General features: G+C 38.7%; 2 protein-coding genes across 16 annotated transcripts in view; both read left to right on the forward strand.

The window, feature by feature from the left end:
* LOC131439510 (supervillin) overlaps positions 1–21,341 on the forward strand; it is a 645,906-nt gene that overhangs the window by 511,408 nt on the left and 113,157 nt on the right. The window lies entirely within an intron of this gene.
* LOC131439523 (probable chitinase 2) lies at positions 6,934–11,587 on the forward strand. The gene has a single exon (XM_058610653.1). The coding sequence runs from the start codon at positions 10,797–10,799 to the stop codon at positions 11,442–11,444; it is 648 nt and encodes a 215-aa protein (XP_058466636.1). The 5' UTR covers positions 6,934–10,796; the 3' UTR covers positions 11,445–11,587.

Genomic DNA, 21,341 nt, shown 5'->3' on the forward strand with positions numbered 1-21,341 from the left:
AATGAAATTTTTCGTCATTTGTCGAATTGGGTTTTATGAATTACGTTGTATGAGGGATTAAGTTAACTGTAAAATTCATTTTTTGTATGTATGAATGAGAGTAAACTCGGTGATAAGGCAATATAATTTTTAGATTGTATTCTCAAAGCTGCATCGAGCTTAATCACCGGTTTTCGATAGCTTCTGGAATGATATTTTAATAACATAAAATTGATAATTGATTTCGAAAAGTAAGAGCTGTTTGCTTATATTTTAAAAATGAATAAGTCGTAATACACTCAATCTTGTTCAGTAGCTGCACTACTCATCCTACTGTGGGCAAAAATAGTAAAACTTTGTTCATAATTTTAAAATTCTTTACTTATTCTTCCAAATCTAGTTTTGCCCCCCTCAAAGTAATCCCCTCCGGCCCCAATACACAGTTGTTGAGTTCGATTTCCGGAATAGCCTTCAATGTGCGTAACGATTCAAGTTTGATGTCTTCAATTGTCTCAAAACGTTTTCGCCGGAGCGGTCGTTTGAGTTTGCTTAATAACCAAAAGTCACACGGAGCTAAATCAGGCGAATACGGTGGTTATGGAACGATATTGGTTGAATTTTCGGCAAAAAAATCACGAAGAATCAATGCAGTATGCGACGGTGCATTATCGTGGTGCAAAAACTAAGAGTTGTCGGCCCATAATTCCGGTCTTTTTTTACGAATAGCTACGCGCAAATGGCGCATAACACTTAAATAGTATTCCTTGTTGACAGTTTGGCCGGTCAAAAAGAATTCGGAGTGCACCACACCTCGATAATTAAGGAAAACTGTCAACATTACGTTGATTTTTGACATGCTTTAACGTGGTTTTTTTTTCAGCAACTTGTACCAATAAAAAACACTTGCTCACAACATACAATTATCACCGAAGATCTTTTGCAATACGTTGAAAGTTTCGGCACCAGAAATTTAATCCCGTACACAAAATTTAATGGAACTTCTTTGTTGAATAATTTCACTCATTATAAAAATCGCCGATTGCACTTTCAATACTCCAGAAAGACAGACGTATACTAAACACTAATGAATATTTTGACGTGACACTTAGTACAGATGTCACTGATAGGCATACGAACCTAGAAAAAAAAGTTTCGACGAAAAAGGTTCCCGCGCGAAACATAATTCAAAAGTCTTACTACTTTTTGATCACAGTAGTAGTTATTTAAAATGTTGTTTTTAATCTGCATACATTTGCCCAACTGCGCGTACAGTAAACAGTGTCCGCGGTAATCACTGCTCTCGTCAACAGCAAAGTTTGTGCTCTAATAAGATTTTTGTGAGCATGTCGCTGTTTAAAAAATGCAGATGTTCATGATGAAGAACGGAAAAGTAGGCCCTGTATGCAAATTGTTTCTCTAGTGGAAAAAAACGAACTTCTTGAAATGAAAATGTCAGTCTAACGACATAATGAGGGTCAAATATTTCTCGATGATCTTATATTATGTCGGTGAATCAATAAGCACATTTAATTACTAATTTATGAACAAATATTTCTCGAAAGCAAGTAAACAGTTTGAGTAGTGCTCGTATCCCAAAATCTAATTAGTATTCTAAAAATTTACATGGTGTAAAGGATATTTTTTTTTTATTTATAAAACTTTTATTTCGGCTCATTCGCCTTCCGCCAAACGTGGCCGTATAGCAAAAAAAGAGAAGTTATTATTTTCTGTTATTACTGGATTTTGTTGTAATCTTCTTGCAGGTTATGCAGCGAATGAAAGGGGAACAGTGGTTCACTAGTCACGCTCCAGTCCATTGCTTTGGTGTCACTGATGGCGGAATCATCGTTATTGCTTACATTTGTCCAAGCGTTGTTAGTTGTAGTTGGGATACCTTGTTCTACATAGGGTACAACAGGTTTCGTTGAGGAGCAAGCTTCATTGTTGTTGATGATTGTCTCGGACGTACTAGAGTTATTTGGGTTTGGTGTGGAGGGAGCGCTGTAGTCCTTTGGTGCAGATGTCTTCATGTTCAGTTTTTCACACGGCTAACCATAGTGAACAGTTCCCGTATCGAAGGTCGAATTTTGCATTGCCTGAAGTCAACAATAATTGCATTCTTTCGTAGTGGCGGCGGTAACTTTTGTTTGTTTTGTTCACTCATTTTGGGATCGTTCTATAGTTTACTGAATAATACTGTACTTGGTTTCTTCCGTCCCGAACTTAAGCGGTTTTGTTTTATCAACTGACTTGGATGAGATGTGAAAGCGAAGTGTATTAAAGGATATTGTTTACTGTCACTTGATTGGAAAAGTTCAAACAATATGCGGGAAGTAGATTAGAGTTACGAGTATCGAATGAAAGCCATTCCGAGAGTAACTCGGATTTCGACCATGATGACATTTTATGGATGAAGCGTTTTATTGCTTATCACTTTGATAGTAAAATCATGAATTCATGTGAAAATAAAATAATTGGTTCCATGATAGCTTAAGAAAGGCAGATTTTTTTTGTTTATGTTGAGTGAATGGGAAATGGGAAGCTTAGATTTTGCACTATTCGACTACCACTCGTTTCGATCCTTCACCTAATTTAAGGGAATAAAAAAAGGTTCGACTCAAAACTGTCTAACCATCGAAAATAATCCACTGGAGTACTGTACAAAACTTGATCGATATTCCTCTATCAAATCGGACAGTTGAGTGACAGTCCTTCATCGCCAAATAAATCATCCTTGATCGAGCGTGACTCTGAACCAGAACTACGTCTAGCCAATTTACTTTCCGTTCCTAATTGGCGCCTTTAAGCCGTTTTTCAGTGCCCCATGAAGGACACAGAAGACAGCCTCCGGTCTCAGCATCGCTAATTTACCACGGAAATCGCAATTCGCCAACAACAACGACGCGAATATTACTCAGCCTGCTCACGTTCATTGGCTAGGCTAAGAGGATTTATAAGGAGAACTACGTTGTAAAAGTTTTGTCCAAGTACGGTCGAAAAGCCGCCAGCGGAAAGGTTCGTGCCATGTCGGCGATGAGTTCTTCACTGTACAGGTTTTGTCTGCTTTTGTGATGTTTGTCTCACCACCCGGTCTGTGTGGGGATGAAAAACAAATGATATAGCTTTACGTGGCTTATGTTTCTCGAGACAAAAGAGTACTTAACGTTTAACTAGCTTTAAAGGAACTAGCTTTAAAAGTCGTGAAAGATTAGTTCCAAATTGAAAAGGTATTTTATTGAGAGAGTGATTATAAATTTTTAGATAAGTTTTGCAAGCAATGTTGTGAAAATCATTTCACAAATGACATGAGAAACGTGACATTTTGTTAAATTTATTTCATACAATGCAAACCAGCATCAATGGGAATTGATTTTGATTCTCCGATCTTCGTAATTACGATTGTCTCAACCCACATACTCGCTACTCGATTGTTTGTAAACAAACTTAATCTCGATTTTTTTTTCGCTGACAAAGCCAAATGCCGAGAATGGCAAAATTTTAGGTGGTCCATTTTTTTGTACAAATGCAATTTTTTCTTTATGAAATTTATCAATGAATTAATGAAACCATGATGGACTGTCGATAGACAGTTTATTGAATCATCCACCATAACCTACAATCGTTTTCTCCATCCGAAAAAGAAACAACGATAATAATTCCAATCAATTTGTATACGTGCGTGACGGAGCCCCGCACTGCGTCACCTCGATCACCAAATCAAAATTTGACTTCAGAGCTGTCAAAGTGTGTCAATCATACATAAATTATATGTCGACCGGTATGCCCAGTTCATGCTACTCACGAGGTAGGGAAGAAACAGGTTTTGGAAGCCTAATTGCCTTGACCTTGTTTTTGTACTGCTTCTCCTCCAAGTCTGTTGTCAATGGTGGTCACCGCGCCGTTGTCTATCTTCCTGCCTCAATGTTTGTTGTGTATTTGATAATAGCATAGCGTTTTCCTAAGCTGCTCAACTCCTAAACCGGCCTCGGTGTGCTGATTCTGGCGAACAGGCATTGATTTGAAGTGACCTATATTGGAACGGTAGGCACGAATTTTTTATTTCCTGTCTTGGTGAAATGATTCAGTTGCGTCTTTTGAGTTAGTATTGTTACATGGCAGAGTATGACCAAAAATTTCACTAAGTAGCGGTTATTAATTTGCCGTCAAAGTGAACGCTCTAGAAATGAGTTCCGCATCAAAAAGGATTTACGAAAAGTGGTTCCTAATTAATTTATCGTTCTGCCAGCGGGACCCTCATCAGAACAAAACATTAGAGAAAAATGGGAGGGCCATGAAGCTGCAAATGCTCGCGAATGATTTATCAACTTTGCTTCGTGACGCGCGGAATGGACTACAGTCCCTTCCATTTTTTTTTTTGCTAGACATTTGTTCTTACAGCCTCTGTTGTGTCCCGTTGATGATAGCTAAAACGGATCGTTTTATAATGAAAATGTTACCAGATAGCGGGTGGCACCGGGAACGTGTCTGCATGACTGTAAATAATAGGAAGTCGGACACCACCCGGAACGGTCACTGCGGTGTGTTTTCGACATCGATAGGGGTTCTGGCACCGGGGTTGTCCGGTTGCATAACAAACACCCCCATCTGTTCAGCTACGGTCTAGACAGCAAAAATTCTACACCAGGGATGAATGCGATTCAATAGCGACTGTAACAAAACCATTGTCTGGTTGGTCATTGATGTACAAAAACGTACCAACGTACCATGGGAAACTCAGCTTCCGGCAAGAAGGCATCAATTCTGCATGATACTGTTGCTGTCGATTGTACAGATGAGTTAAGGATGGGCAAGACTGACTGATGTCCCTTTGTTCGTCCGTTCATCTGGAAATTCGTCTGGTTTCCACTAGGAAAAACCGTTGGTAATTTCGGCCTGTCAAAATATGTTTTTTTTCCTCTCTATATGTTAGATGCTCTGTTCCCGCATTGTTCGGGAATGGTTAGTTAAAGTTTTAATTGAATCGCAGATCGTTCCAAAAACTAAGCATAAAATTCGTGAATTAAAAATGCTTTTTAATGTTGCCTGTAGTTTATAATTCATGGAGCCGTGGATGACGGGACTGTATAAATACTTTCGTATTCAGTATAGTGTATAAAGTTTTCACTAACGTGAAAATATTGGTGGTCGTTGAGCGACATGTCAAACAAGGTTAGTACATTCATGCATAGGAAATATCAAATAGATTTTTGTTTGAGTTTTTTCGTATAGTTATTCGTTTAATCCTGAACTGCTCAAATGTCCAGACTTTATGGTGGTGCCGATTTGCACGATTTACACTACCAGATTGATAAAACGTGCGAAATTAGCACGGAATGTATTTCTTTAAATTATTCTTAACAAATAAATATGTTGAAAAAGTTTCAGCATAATCAATCAATGAACAGTTTAATCACTAATACAATTGAAATTGACCTAACACCCTGGAGGATTACAACATAACTTGATACCACTTCAAATTGTGAACAGGCAACGAGGTCATTCCAAGGTGGCGATGTCATTTTTCTTCTTCTATACGCGACAGGCGGCTTCGGAGTCATTGTCCTTTTGAAGAACCCCTCATTTCTGTTATCGGCCTCACACATATTCTCAGACGATTCCATAAGATTTTGTTTGTAAATTTCGAGCATTTTAACTGCATTCTGTGTGAAAAGTTGCAAAAAAACAAGTCTTAGCTCAGATAGTGCACTGATCGAAAATGATACTGTTTTCCAACCGGGAACGCTTAGTTCGAAAACGTATCCGAAAACAAACTTGATTCGAAAAAATCATTTCCGTCCAACTGCAATCCTCATCCAAGGTATCGCTCTTATTTTTTCACGATCAAGAAACTTCTCAACGATCCTCTTCTCGATTCTTTAATATCTTTTGCTTACACAGAATACGATACGTTCGGTCCTTTTGCATGAATAGAATGACAGCCTCGAAGCGTTTTTCGTACTCTTGAAAGTTTCGAGAAACATTGGGTTAAGTAAGCAACCTCGCTTAGACCAACCAATTGAAAAATCTCTAAAGAAAAACGTTTTGAGATACTTTTAATGTTACTGTATTAAAAGATAGTAATGTTTATACTTTGAAAAATCAAAAGTTTCGTTTTATTTTACTATCAAAACCACACCTTATTTTCCGTTAAACTGTCGTTGAGTTTCATCGGGATCGGTTCATCAATTCGAGAGTTATAAGTCAATAACCAACCAAGAAACCATTCAAAGACTCGACGGCTTTTTTCTTTTTCAGTACTCTTTTGATGCTTTTGAAATAGTGTAGAAAAACCGTCAAAATCAACCTCATAACGATTTCTTAAGGATAACTTTACGGAATAAATTTACGTAACCAAATTTTTAGCCAATACTTAATAAAGCTGCACTAGAATCTCGTAAGCCAATTGTCCTATGTTCTAGTTTGTTTCGACTCAAAGGAAAGATCAGTAAAATTATAAATTTCTAAAAAGTAAGTTTTGTTGTTTAAAACGTATTATCGATGAAAATTATTCCAATTATTATTTGGGGTGGTTCAGTTTGACCATTTCTTCTTGTGCTTTGCACGGAACAGGTCGTTACGACAATGACTGTAACCAGAGATGTCCATCTCCTCTGTGTGACGAAGAGCAAGTGTAACTTCTTCCCTTGCACTGACAACATCAACGAGAGCTCCTCTCTTTCTTCTTCCCTGCTTTACCTTCTAGAAATTTAAAAATTAACTTGAGTGTATTTAGGCAAGAGCGCATGAGAGCGGTTCGTGCGAAAAGAATGAGATTCACTCGCACCAGTTTCCTTAACCACAAACACACATTCAAATTCTGTCTTTTCGACACTGAGAAGAAGTGCTCCTTTTTGTGCGATGTTCGTCGGCTGCATCCCCAGTGAAGGTATGTAACTTGCACACTGGTGTATAACTCTAGTGAAATGCCATCATTGGCTGTAACCATGTATTAAATTTTCAAAATTGATCTGTAATCAATGTAAAAACAGCTATCCGAGATGCCGAGTGAGTAAACACTACCAATCTTTAGAAGTAATCTCTAATTTCATAAAGCGGTAGTGCTCAGCAGTTTAAGCACCTCAAACCAAAGTCAAATTAAATCGGATATGAGTAAGTGGAGCTTAAAAATTGTCGATTTTGAAAAATAATCATGAATTTTACGACATCGAAAAATTTTCAGCTGATGCCAAATTTCTTAAAATTTCATGAAACGTCGAGATCAAGTGTCATCTTGAATTTTTTTTTAATTGACTCTTTTGGACGTCGAGAGCGTGGGGGAAGGGGGTTAATTTTATGATTTCTGAAATCGAAAATTTTTGTTTATGCTAAATATCTTAACAGTCTTAAGCGTCGAGATCTCTTGTTATCTTGAAAGTAAAAATTTCTAAAAATCTGCTCTGGAACATTTTGAGAAAATTGGAAAAAAAATCAATCTGGGAAATTTTTCTGATTCCCGAAATCGAAAATTTGGTTATTATGCCAAATATCTTTCTTTTTCTTTATAGAAAGGTATTAGAATTGTTGAAAAACCGACTTTCGAACAGAGACTCAGAGACCGATAGTATTATGTTCCATTCGACTCATGTCGACGGGATCGGAAAATGTCGTTGTGTGTGTATGTATGTGTGTTAAAGATATTTTTATCGCTCAATTTTCTCAAAGATGGTTGAACCGATTTTAACCTACAAATTGGCTCGTTTGAAAGCAACTGTCGGGCCATTGGTCAAGTTTAAAGATCAAATGGCTGTGACTTCTGGTTCCAGAGATATGATGGTATAAATGACGTAACCGAGAGGGGGGAATACATCCAATTTCCGAAATAGATTTTTTTTAATGCCGCATGTCTTAGAATTACACGAAATGTCGAGATTCAGTGTCATCTCGAAAATATTTTTTTGAATATCGACTTTTTAGGACTTGAGGAAAATGTGATATCGCAGAAAGTCGATTTTTGAAAAACGAATTTTTTTTCGAGATGACACTAAATCTCGACGTTTCATGCAACTCTAAGACATTTGGTATTTACCTTTCGTCTTCGACTCATCAGTGCCTAGCAGTTCATGTTGTACTCTCACGCAACTAAGCAATTCAACATGAACCATTAATCAGTCTACTTGAGAAACATTCGAAGGTGTACCGAAGTACAGAGTCTTACTGATAAAGCCCCGATCGCAAAAAAAGTTTACGACATACCCTTATGCCACATAGCAGTTCAACATAAACTGTTATTCACTGACGAGTCGAAGACGAAACGACCGACCAGAGGTTGATTTTGGAGCTTTCATGTCTTCAGAAGAATTTCTGTTTGATATAGTCTACTTCTTTTAATATAACCAAAGTTGTCATCAATCTACCTACAAGTGAGTTAGATAACAATATTTTGCATACGATACGAGCCTGAGAATTCACGCATTCAGAAAAGTTGTAGATCATGTTTAAACAAGAAAAAATTTCGAAGACATGAACGTGTTAAAATGCATTGGTGTCGAGATATGATGCATTGTTTATTAGAGACCCCCAAAATCAAGTTTTTCCATCATAACTTTTTTCAGTGAATTTTTAGAATTTTCGAATGTTCTAAAATTATATTTTATTTATCAAAATACATATTTTTGTCAAAAGTTGCATATATTTGAATTTACAAAATAAAGTGTTTTTGAACAATTTAATTACAAAATACTACAATCTCGAAAATGTGGGAATATGTGGAACAAAATTTGGTAATATGATCAAAACACTATTACAGGGTCCGGCACTCGAAGTGTAACCAACTTCAGATCTTCGAGTCTGGCGTCAAGGTAAATGCGACATATTATCGGGAAAGTATTCTGGAGGTTGCTTTGAAGCCGTGGGCAGACAAACATTTCCGTGGCAGACCATGGACGTTTCAGCAGGACTCGGCACCGTCTCACAAAGCTCGAGTGAACCAAGAATGGCTGAAAAACAACGTTCCGAACTTCATCACGTCCACACAATGGCTCTCGAATTCACCAGATGCGAATCCAATGGATTATTCTCTTTGGGCCATTTTGGAGAGCAAAGTCCGAACTAAAAGATACACCAGTCTCGAGGCGCTGAAAAAAGTTATTGTCCGCGAGTGGGCCAAAATACACCTGCAAGTCACATTCGGGCAGCTTGCGATTCGTTTTTTGACCGTCTCAAGGCCATAGTCAAGGCAAAACGTGGTCATATCGAGCGAAAGTGAATTGATTCTGAATTTTGTATTATTTTTACACATTTTGTACTTTGAATTAAGTATAAGTAATTTTCCAAACTGAATTTATGGCCTTTTTAATTGGTTACACTTCGAGTGCCGGACCCTGTAGAAAAATCTTTAATCACAACATAAATTCACTTGAATTTATGTGAAAACATACTGTATGCCGGAACCCACGATATCCGTTTTCGACGCGGCGGGGTGCCATTCTTCGAACGCGCGCACTTCTGAATGGAGTCGCTTTACAGTTTTTTCTATCACGGTTAGAGTTCGACTGATAGAGCTGTCAAATATTGTCTGCTGACTCATGGGTTACTATAATTGTTGCTGTATGGGTAGTTCCGTCAGTGCGGGTGAAGGTAAACCCATGAAAAATCAGAAATGTGTGTCAATTTTTTAATGCAAACGTTATATCCACCACAATTTAGTCTTTAGAGTGAAATTTAAGAAAAGTCAGGATTCTTTAGTTCGAATGGTATTTGACATTCTATTTTAACAGTGTTCGTAGTCGATTTCTTCGGACACTTAGAATCCTTCCAGGTTAGTTCTCGACCATATGACAATTGAATTGGGAAACCAATACATAACCAGAGAACTATGCAATGTTTACATGAAACCACTCTTCCTTCATTACACACTGACAAACTCTCTTACCTTCATGACATCTCCGGTTGCTTAGCCTAAGATTGTCACATTCGTTTTCACATTTCAAAATATCATGCACTTCCCCATTTCATGTAGCGGGACACGAATAGTTCGACACAAAACCAAGCAGCGAAAACAAATTCCGAAGGCTACAGTTTGCTACCGTAAATACAAACGAATGTCATCGACTATCTACAACGTGAAATGAAACCAAACTAAATTTAGTTGGGTTAGCAAACATCAACACAGAGAGAAAGCATTTCATTATTTCACTGAATGTCACGTGCAATTTCCACCACAGACGCCTGCGAATTCGAATCCAGTTGCAATGTTTTATCGGACACTTCCCAGCTATTGGCATTTCTAAGAATTGCTTTTATCAGCGTTTGGTGAAGCAGCAAACCTGAACGTGACCTTTGCAAACCTGGCGAAATGGTAAACACGGACCCGCGTCTGATAATCAATTTCATCATTTTCGAACCAACACTCGACGTTCAAAATTGAACGTAATTCTTATAAAGGCTTTGAACTCAGCAGGGAACCAGTTCAAACGGTTCTCGGAGGTAGGATTACTAGGTGCTAGGTTTTCTAGTGGTTTTCTGTTCATCCCGTTATGACTCCAGTGGTTCGCCCAGGAGGGTTGGTGGCAGTCTGTGGGTTGCTGATAGTTTTCAGCGGCACAATTTGGAGTGAAGTATCGGCCTATTCAGTGGAAATTACCGGTCCTGATTGGGAGTCTGGGCGCGAGTATGAAACGAAAATTGTGTGCTTCATTTCCGCATGCAACGAACAGTACGACTACGGCCGTTTGCCCCTTGGACTGTGCAGCCACGTTATTCTGATCGATTTGGTTGGCTTGAACAACGATGGAAAATTGCTGCTTCTGCAGAAATCTAGCCGAGGTAGGTAGTGGGAGCCAGGATTATTGGGAATCGAACCGTGTCCTCACCGTGATATGATTTTAGCCTTAACGCTGTTTCTGGAATTGAAGCAACGATTCCGGAGGGGCGGTGATTCGGCGAATTTCGTGGTGTCGATCGGTGGAATCAACCAGAAATCGGCACACTTTTCGCGGGCAGTTCGCGAAGAAAGCAGTCGATACGCTGTGATCGATAACGTGATAACGTTTGTAACGAAGCATGGCTTCGACGGGGTGGACATCGCTTGGTTCTATCCGGGACAGTTTGGAGGTTGCAAATCGGACAAGGAAAACTTGATACTGCTGTTGGAACAGCTTCATATGCGGTTGCATGCCTGCGGTATGAGTCTATCACTTACGGTGGGTGTTGATCCCCGTGATATTACCATAAGCTACGATGTTGTTAAAATCGACGAATATGTGGACTTTGTTAACTTGTTGACCGGAGATTACCACGATCCACGGAAACCATCGCACTTGTCTCCTTTGTACTCTGCCGATCCCAAAGATCGGTTCAATATTGTAGGTAATGGCGAATTTCCCCCAAAAGTGCGTGTATTAAATCCATTGAACATTTCAGCAATACAGCGTAAGAACCTACATCGAGGCTGGATTGAATCCGCAGAAAATTGTCATTCTGCTATCCACTTATGCCTATCTCTACACATTGCGAGCGCCCGTTGATTACGATCAAACTGTTTTGAAGACAGTCAAAAAGTTGAGTAAGCTTAGTGCCCAAGAGATTATGCAAAGAAAAAACTTCCAAGTGTCCTGGGATGACGTTCGATTGGTTCCATACGCAACCAGAACCCGGGGAACGTGCAGAGAGTGGATCACATTCAACGATCTCGAGTCGCACCGTAGTAAAGCGGAGTTTGTTCTGCATCATCAGCTGGGAGGCATCGGTGCCTTCACGGTAGACCAAGACGACAGTGAGGGATATGCCGCAGAAGGGCCCTATCCATTCCTGTGGGCAATCGTAAGCGTAATTCGGCCCGATGTGAGTCCGATCGTCTACGAAAGTCCACCACCACAACCCTACCACTCATATCAACACAGTGTTCAACAACCTCAAAATGTTCCATATTCAGGAGCACCCAACACCGTTTGGGGTCAATCAACCTACCAGCAGTATCTCCCGGACCCCCAACCAGACGCGTAAGTATCTAGCTAGGTTAGAACATTGAACGCACATTGTTTTAAGGCATTGTAGTCGTTTCACAGTGCTATCAGGAACAGTCCCCTGCAGCAGCAGCAGCAGCAACAGCAACAACATCCCGAACAGCAACCGGAAAGCGGTGCCAGAGAGATTGTTTACGAGAACAGACCATATGAGGCTCCACCCGGTAGATGTCCGTACATGGCGTGCCCAACGAAGACGACGACGAAGAGGCCTACTACAAGATCTACTAGCTCTGATACCGGATCCGGCACAACGAGCGACCCTGTTCCCAAAGCAACCGATACTGCCAATGCTGCGACAGTTAGTACCTCGGATGATGCCGCCCCAAGCAGTGGACGCGGATCGAACGGTTAACGTAAATTTGATCAATTTTGGATTTTATAGAAATTAGGTTGTCTTCAACCCATGATGGGTTGCTATGCTGTACCAATGATTATAGGCCGTTAAGTAGCAAATCGTTATTTTTCTGTTGGTTCATCTTATTTATATTTGTTTTTTTTTATGAATACTTGAATACACTGCGGTCATGCAATAGCCCACTTTTCATTGAAAATGCGTATGGAAAACGCATTGTTATGTGAACTTGGATTACGTGAGCCTAACCAATTATCATCCGCTTGTTATGATTTGACGAAAATTTTGTTCAGTCATTCGCTTGAAACAAGCTAACAAAACTTAAAGCTCGTCATGAAATGAATTTCAATTAACCACAAGTCAAGTTTAGTAAAACTTTCTGTTATTAAGGACTGTTCAATTTTTATTTAACTGGGAGTTTAAAGATCAAATTTTATGTTTAACGTTATAAGAAGAAGGTGATATCTAATTTTGTATTGTTATAACTTGCCAAGAATAAAATAAACATTAGAAAAAACAGTTTACCAGCAACCGAATTCCGGTTACAGAATTTCTTTAAAGAAAATTGCGAAGAAATTTCGTGTGTTTTTTTTAATTTGGAATTCCCGTCAAGTTGAAGGAGAAATTTTTTGACATTTGAAAAAGAAAAAGAAAATAATTTTCTCTTCAACATTTTTGTGAAAGTTTTTGCAATGAATCCATATTTGCATATATTGGAGAATCCAAATGAATGAGAAACTCACAGAAAAAATACGCTCAGAGGCAGGACTCGAGCCTGCGTTTTTATGCGTGCATACGCGCTACCATTTCGCCACCCTAAGCCTTGCGAGAGACACGGCTCTACCACACGACAGGGTTTGGTAAAGCCTGTATCGAACATGGTCTAAGCCATATATCATATGTTTGAACATCCTTTCTCCGCACAAGGCTTAGGGTTAGTATTAGATTAACCTGTTAATACGATTTTGATAGGATATGTACGTGGTCGCGGATTCGTCCAACCATCGCGTCCAGGTGTTCGACTCGAATGGCATCTTCGTCAAGGAGTTCGGCCAGTACTGCAACGGGAACGGAGAGTTCGATTGTCTGGCCGGCGTGGCCGTCAACCGGATCGGACAGTTCATCATTGCCGACAGGTAATTGACTCAAAAGCCCTTGGTCGATTTGATTTGAAAAAATTTTTTGGAAAAAAATGCACATTGCTTGATTTCTATTCTTTCGCGTTAGGTTTTCACCTTATCGATGGGTTAGCAATTAAAATTAAACTGCTAAAGATTAACGCTGATGAGATAAAAGCGTTCAAATCTAGTCAACACCTACTCGTATCGTGATTTATTGATTGGGTTCTGCGTTCTGCGACCTGCGGACATTCAGTTTTCTGCTCTTTTTAACCCCGCCTTATCACCAATCAACGTGTAATGGCACAATATTTGAAGTCTTTTTTTTCATTCAGCTGGTACTGATTCAATGATGAAGGGCGGATAGTTTTGCTTCGACTGGTTTAACAGTTTGACTAAACATACTTACTCTTCACTATACGGGGCCGGGTGTCAAATAAAAGTTTCAAAAATAATCCGGTAACCTTTTTTGTCATGGTTTTGAACGATAATAATGTCGTTTTAGTATTTCAATAGCATACCATTGAAAAATTGGTAAGAATCGACCTATATTTTCATCCACCAATCCCAGCTGACCAAAATGATGCTATTCTATTGATTTTTCGTTTACGGTCGACGGTTTCGATCATTCCCTTTTGCATCGCACGAACGTTCGCACAAAAGGGAATTTATAAATATATGCCATCTTAAAAATTTAACAACCACCACAGATAAAAACAATTCAAAAAATATATCGAACAAAAACATCTACTACAACTATGTTACTTGGATTTTTCGATTTCTGAATTTTGCCCTGAGATACAGTGGACACCGAATATCATGATTTCTGAAACGCGTCCTCGAAAGCACTTCTTCACCGACTTATTTCTAAAAATTTTTTCCACGAAAAAATTACAAAATGTTGGTCGAATGATGCTCTGCATTATGGTAAACATTTGAATTTATTCTATGGAACTATAGCTTAAAAAAATCGCAATCATGTGCCGATTTTTCAAATTCAAAGATAGCCTTCTCGCAGAACTTAATTTTTTTCAAAGTAGTAATAGCTGAGCTTGCGTAAAATGACTGCACGCGATGAATGGACGTCAGAAGCCTCAGATTGTTCAAACTAATCGATCAATTGGCAAAAACCATCGAGTTTTTTTGCATAATATAAAAAGATGTGCTAAGACAATATTTGTGTCCTCTATTTTTGCAACTGATCTAACAAATGGTTGCCGGAAAACAATGTTTGAAGTCGATCAAAAAACCAAGATGGCGATCGCCGCAATTTTTTGAAATTTTTTACAATATTGGTATTTTTGGAACGGGTTTGATGAATAAGGAGTGTATCGAAAATAAGCTATCCACAAATTTTTCTTTCAAATTATAATAAAAACGATTTTTTATTCCAACTAAAAATTCATCCTTTATTGTACGAGGTTAAACTTGAGCATAATAAAAACCGGAGGAAATTTAAATTATCCCTTCATAAATTTTCTAACTTTTGATCGAACGCTCTTCATCAAGTTCCGGACAAGTATTGCATCGCATTTTTTGGACGCTTGAGCCCAAAGCTTGAGAAAATTATCAATCCACCAAGCCAATTGAGAGTGGTTTTGGCATAGTGAGCAGACGCTAAATCCGACCAAAACAGTGAAGGTATTCTATGCTTATTATAAGAGGCAGCTATCTCTTCTGGAGACACTCAGATCGATAGATTTCTGCATTTATTGTTCCGGTAGTGTAAAAAATGGTTGACTTCAAACCACAGGAACATATTGTTTGCCATACCAGTACCTATCGACCGAACTTCTCCACTTGAATCGACCTGTCCGCATCGCTCACATACTCCCCAACGACGACAGTAAAGTATTGTGGACCTGGAAAGGTTTTTGAATCCTCCTTCACATACGTCTCATCGTCACCCGGATACTGCATCCGGATACTGCAAAAGACGCCCGGATACTGCTCATGCACCCGGATACTGCAAAAGACGCGAATACAATTTCCGGGCGCTTGTTTCTGCTCGCTTCTTCTCTTCTACACTTTGTTTCGAGATTTTCTGTTTCTTGTAGGTCTTCAGGTGATTCCGCCTCTTGATACTCTGGATCATTCCGACACTCGTTTCTGCTTTTTTGGCCAAATCACGTATTTACATTGATTTGTTCTTCATGATTAGAGATACCACTTTCTGGTCTAGTTTCGGGCTGGAAGAACCGGGTTTTCTGCCTCTTTCTGGTAGTTCATCCAAAGAATAGTGTTCCCTAAACTTATTAATGATGGTTTTAACACTGGCATGATGAATTCCAATTTCCGCATAGTAATACCCTTCTCACTTAGCCATGTGTTCAGAATCTTAATTTTCACTTCCTTTTCAATGCGCGATATTATGAAAACGCAGAATTTCAACCGCAAAAACAAGTAAACAAACGAAACTGACAGCCAAACGCACAGCATGCTGTGGTCTGAGCATAAAAAACCATCACAAATACAATTAGATGTAATTAAGAAATGTTTGAAATTGTTTTGAAATCTAAGATGGCCACCAGGTTTGAAATTGTTTTGAAATCTAAGAGGGCCACCAGGTTATGTGCGTAGAAGTCGACTTACCTTCACAAACATAACATTAACGTTATTTTTAACGCGACAACACCTATGTTTTTATGCACTAATCACCTCTAAATTAAATTATCTAAACATTGTCAGGATAGATGTTTGATGCATGCCTTTGAAGGCGAGATATTCAATGAAGTTTGAAAGTTGCCGTTTTCAGCTATGCAATTCTTCCTTAAGAAAAAAAAAAAGACTTTCCCGATCGCTAAATGAATCATTCTGAAATTTTCACAGCATAATCTAAACTGATTTTCTAAGAGATTGTCAGTTGGGTTTTTTGATATTCGTCCCCGTTTCTGAAAAAAATCAGATTTGAAGCATGAAAATAGCCCTCTAAAACACACTGGCCTCAGGCCTTAATCTTCCGAATTTCCCACGATATTTTCTTTAAACTATACACTGGCTTTCCTGAAAGTTGACATTTTGGATAGGATTCGAAAGATTGGTAGGTTCAAGTCCAAGTTGCCGGTGCTAGTTTTCGTCTTCCAGATGCGACAGAAGTTGTTTCGATTCATTCTCTTCAAGAACCTAATTTAGTCTGTCATTCTTCTCGACTGACTTCATAAGGCTTTTATTTGTTAAATTCGCGTATTTTCGCTGCAATTCTGCGTGAACAGCTCCAAGCAATGAGAGAAGTGTTGAAATCTTCTCAAAATATTCACTTATATTTGACATTGTGAAATGGGATCTGTTTCCCAACCAGGCACGCTTCACTAGAAAACATTCCTAAAAAGTATCTGACATAAATGTATTCTCTATACTTCTCCACGCTGCCTAGGCGTTTTTCTATATGGATTGCAAGTGAAATCCTAAATCAAAACAAATTGAATATAACATTAATTTGTCTTTTAGCACCTATATCCTAACATTTCAAATACAAAACAAACAAGAGTGAACTCAAAATGATTTCCATTTTCAATACCGAATCATGTTAATTTGTTTGGACACACCGGTAATTAATTTAACATTTCTTCAAGTTCCGAAGCACCGCATAAATAACTAACAAGAGCCTATTACCATAGAATTAGCATTTCGAAACTTGATCTTGGTGTAAGTACCAACAGGAGTTTATCCTGCTTATTAACCGAACCCGGCTTGCTATTTTCCATTCGAGTGCACCCGGTAAAATAAGTGCAAAAAATTTGGGGTTTCGTATTAGCATTCCAGCCTGCCATCAGAGTCTTCCTTGAAAAATTCAGCCGCAGACAACAGAAGAACACTGTAATTGATAGGGGTCTTGTGGTGCTATGAGGATTACCGAAATTCAATACATTTTCTACTTGCATATTGATGAGTTGTGCTCTGGGAATTATCGTGACTTGTTACTTGCTTCTTGCAGCAAAATTTAAACGAGGCGTTATCCTCTGGATCACTGAAGTGTCCCTCACGTAAACCATTGGTAGCTGCTGTAGATATTATCCTTGAGTTTTCTTTTAGCCTTTTTCCTTTTTTTTTTTGCCTAGACGACTGAGAACTTTTATGTTGTTGCTTTTGTAGTTGCAATCCAGTGTAACCTGAATCGCATTGATCGATTTTCCCTCAAGAATGATGGATTCCCGAGAATTTTATTCAACTAACGCGCTGAAATGTACATATCCTGAGTCACTGTCGTCCAGCTCTTGTCTTGTGGCACCGTCTGGTCAGTGGGTGGGTGTCAAATAATTAAAAATTCATCGTAACGGCTGCGGTAGTTGGAGAGTTTATTTCACTGTCATGTCCCCCTATTAAATATTCAACCAACTATCTTTACGATCGAGCTTGTTCCGATAGCGTCTTCAAGTGTGAGGCAGACAGCCAGCCAGCCGAATGGTGCTTGTACCGCGCTGAAGTGCCAAAATTCGAGCCAAGGTACTTTGGAGTGCTTTGAAAGTACTTTCGAGCTCAGATATTTCGCTTTGCCCGTGGACTCGTGGAAGTTGTTATTCCGTTATTGTGCGCTGTCACTGAAGCGTGATTTAGATGAAGTTATATCAATAGAACACTGAATGAGTTTACAGTACGTAGCTTGAATGCTTTGTTCAAACAATCAAACGGCATAATGATGCATCGAATTATGAATCTTAAGTTATGTTTTGCGTTTCAGTGGCACGTACGGATGAAAATCTTAAAATAAATATCAAATTCTAACAATTTATAAATACACAGAAAAAAATAATGAAATTTACCGGTGACGTAAATCCGCATATGACTCAAATCATAAGAACGTAATTCGTAAAATGACTGATTTTTGCAAGAATGTTTTACATATGTGTCGAACATACACTACTTTTACAGAAGACGAGTAAATTTACATGCTTCAACACTTAAAAGTATGTCAGAATGCATTAAATATGTGTTAGATCTACTGTAAAAATGAGTCATATTTACACGATATTTTCTAAAGACTGTCCCAGAATGTATGGACGCAACCAAAAACCGCTGCCATTTCGCAATGGTTCAGAATCTGTCAATTTTTATGGCTACGTCCTGTAGTTTACACTCTTCTCTAACCACTTGTGCAGTTGTTTATTCGTTTTCATTAGTTTGTTTCGAAATTCGTGGACTTTCAGCAGAACAACGTCGAAAAATTGTGTACAAATGATGCACAAAACGCGGACTCTCACTGAGAAAGATAGCAAAAATGGAAGGAGTAAGTGAGAAAGCCGTGCGAAATGCAATCAGGAAGTTCGGTGAGGATAACACCATTGAGGATAAACCGAAAACGGGTCGAAAAAAAGGTCCTGCTAACCCTCAGTTGGATAAACGTATACTGAAGGCGTTCGAGCAAAAGAAGGAGGTTTCAGTTCCGGATGTGGCCAAAAAAGTGGGCACTGCGAAGTCAAATGTTCTGCGTGCTAAAGAACGTTTGAATCTTCGAACCTATAAGAAACAGAAACAACCAAAACGTAGTCCGAAACAAGAAGCATCGATCAGGCCGAGGGTTCGGAAGCTGTGCAATACGATTCTTGCTGAAAATTTGAACTGCATAATCATGGACGACGAAACCTACGTGAAACTCGATTACAAATCATTGCCGGGACGCACCGTATAATGTGCGAGAAGGGCAAGTGTTAAACCAGTCCGAGACATCGATTGAAGTCGAAAAATTTGGTAAGAAAGCTATGGTCTGGCAAGCAATTTGCAGCTGCGGTAAGATTTCGAAACCATTCATCACCACTGCTTCAATGAACAGCGAAATATACATCAAGGAATGTTTACAAAAACGACTTCTACCCATGATTCGAAGCCACAAGGATCCTGTTGTCTTCTGGCCAGATCTTGCTTCTTGTCACTACTCGAAATCAACGGTAGATTGGTATACTACCAAAAATGTCACGTTCGTCCCAAAAGACATGAATCTACCAAATAGCTCACAACTTCAACAAATTGAGGAATTTTGGGCATTAACGAAGGCACATCTTAGAAAACATATCTCGGCAGCCGAAACCATTCAACAGTTCGAAAAAGATTGGAAAAAAGTGTCAAAACTTGTCGCCAAGAAGTCTGTACTGAATTCAATGAGGAACGTTCGCAAGAAGGTGCGCCAGCTAGTCTACAATAGCTAAGTAGCAAATGTTAAGAATAATATTCTGTTCTTGTAGTCTAATATTATCAGTATATCGAATAAAATTTGAATATCTAACACTTGTTAATTATTTACAGCGAAATCAAAGTGCGTCCATACTTTCTGGGACAGTCTTTAGGTGTGTAGAGTTCTAGATGACATTGCAAGTTACATTTCATTTTAAAACTAATGCTAGTCGATTGTACTTTCCGACTTCCGATGATGTATTTTGTAAACAATACAAAACACAATCTTAGGCCATCCTGCGATCGAACAACCCCGCCTCACTGCAATGTTTACTTCGAATGGATTCAAACATCACAGAAAGTCTCCCGATACTTCAATTTCAGATTACTAGCAATGGGCATAATAATCTATTTGACTATTGAACATTAGTTTATAATTTACATATACTTCATTTTCATCCAATGCCTTTCTTACTAATCATACTCATTTTTTTCCTTTGCGTAAAACTTCTGTGAATAGAATGATATTTTACAGGTCTGAGAAAAATTCTGGTACGATATTCTAAATAAAATCGTTCATTCCAGATCTATATATAAAATATCAGTTGAATTATCGTGTTTTTGTTTTGTTAAGCATTTTACACGGCGATCAATTAAAGAAAATCATTTAGTATAGTATTCAATATACGATACCAATTTCGAATATTCGGAAATTTAATCACATTTTACCCTAGGAAGAATAGGTATAGAGCGAGAAGACTAGTGTTGTTTGTTGTCTAGTGAACAAAGAAGATGTTTCAGTTCGCTTTCACATCTCATCCAAGTCAGTTGATAAACCAAAACCGCTTACGTTCGGGACAGAAGAAACCAAGTATAGTATTGTGTAGTGAACAATAGAACGACCTCGAAATGAGTGAACCAAACGAACAAAAGCTACCGCCGACACGAAAGAATACAATTGTTGTTGACTTCAGGCAGTGCAAAATTCGACCTTCGATACGAGAATTTGAAGGTTTGCTCAAGGAGCAAATGCATCTTGCCATTAAACGTGTGCATTTACTTCAATGCAATAAGACAAAAAATGTTGTTTACATCTAGTTTTATAAAGAGTTGGATGCAATTCAATTCGCAAAAGACAATAGCAATGTGCACTATGTGGAGCACGAGAACATTAAGTACAACATTCCAGTATATATGGAAGATAGTGCTATAGAAGTGCGTGTGCATGATCTTCCCTCAAGCGTCATCGATCCTTATATTCGCATAACTATGTCCCAATACAGAGAGATTCTCTATATCGAAAAAGAAAAATGGAACCAATCCAACCAACCAGCAACTGCAACCAATGTACAACAAGGCGCATCTACAGCAACTAGCAACGAAAAGAAGACGGAAATCGACAACAATACCATCGACGCGGCAATGGATGACGAGACGAACCATGCGCGAAATGCCCCTCAATCCTCCCAGGAGGGAAATGGAAGCTCCTCTCCCCCTATAAAAAGGGTGACAACGAGATCCAACTCAAAAAAAAATTTATTTAAAAAATCGGCTCAATCGGCCACGTAAAGCTTGTACGCAAAAAGGCTTGAATAAAAATATCTTTTAAATAGAAAATAGAAAATGTTTGGATATATGATACCGGTCGTGAGGCACTAGGATTTAGACCATGTTCGATTCGATGTACGATGTACGTGCCTATCGCAGCATAGGGTGGTGAAATGGTAACGCGTATGCACGGATTGCATAAAAACGCTGGTTCGAGTCCCGTCTCTGAGCGTATCTTTTTCGAAAAAATCATCTTTTTTGTGAGTTTCTCAT

Source organism: Malaya genurostris, chromosome 3, assembly GCF_030247185.1.
Source record: "Malaya genurostris strain Urasoe2022 chromosome 3, Malgen_1.1, whole genome shotgun sequence".
Classification (NCBI taxonomy): domain Eukaryota; kingdom Metazoa; phylum Arthropoda; class Insecta; order Diptera; family Culicidae; genus Malaya; species Malaya genurostris.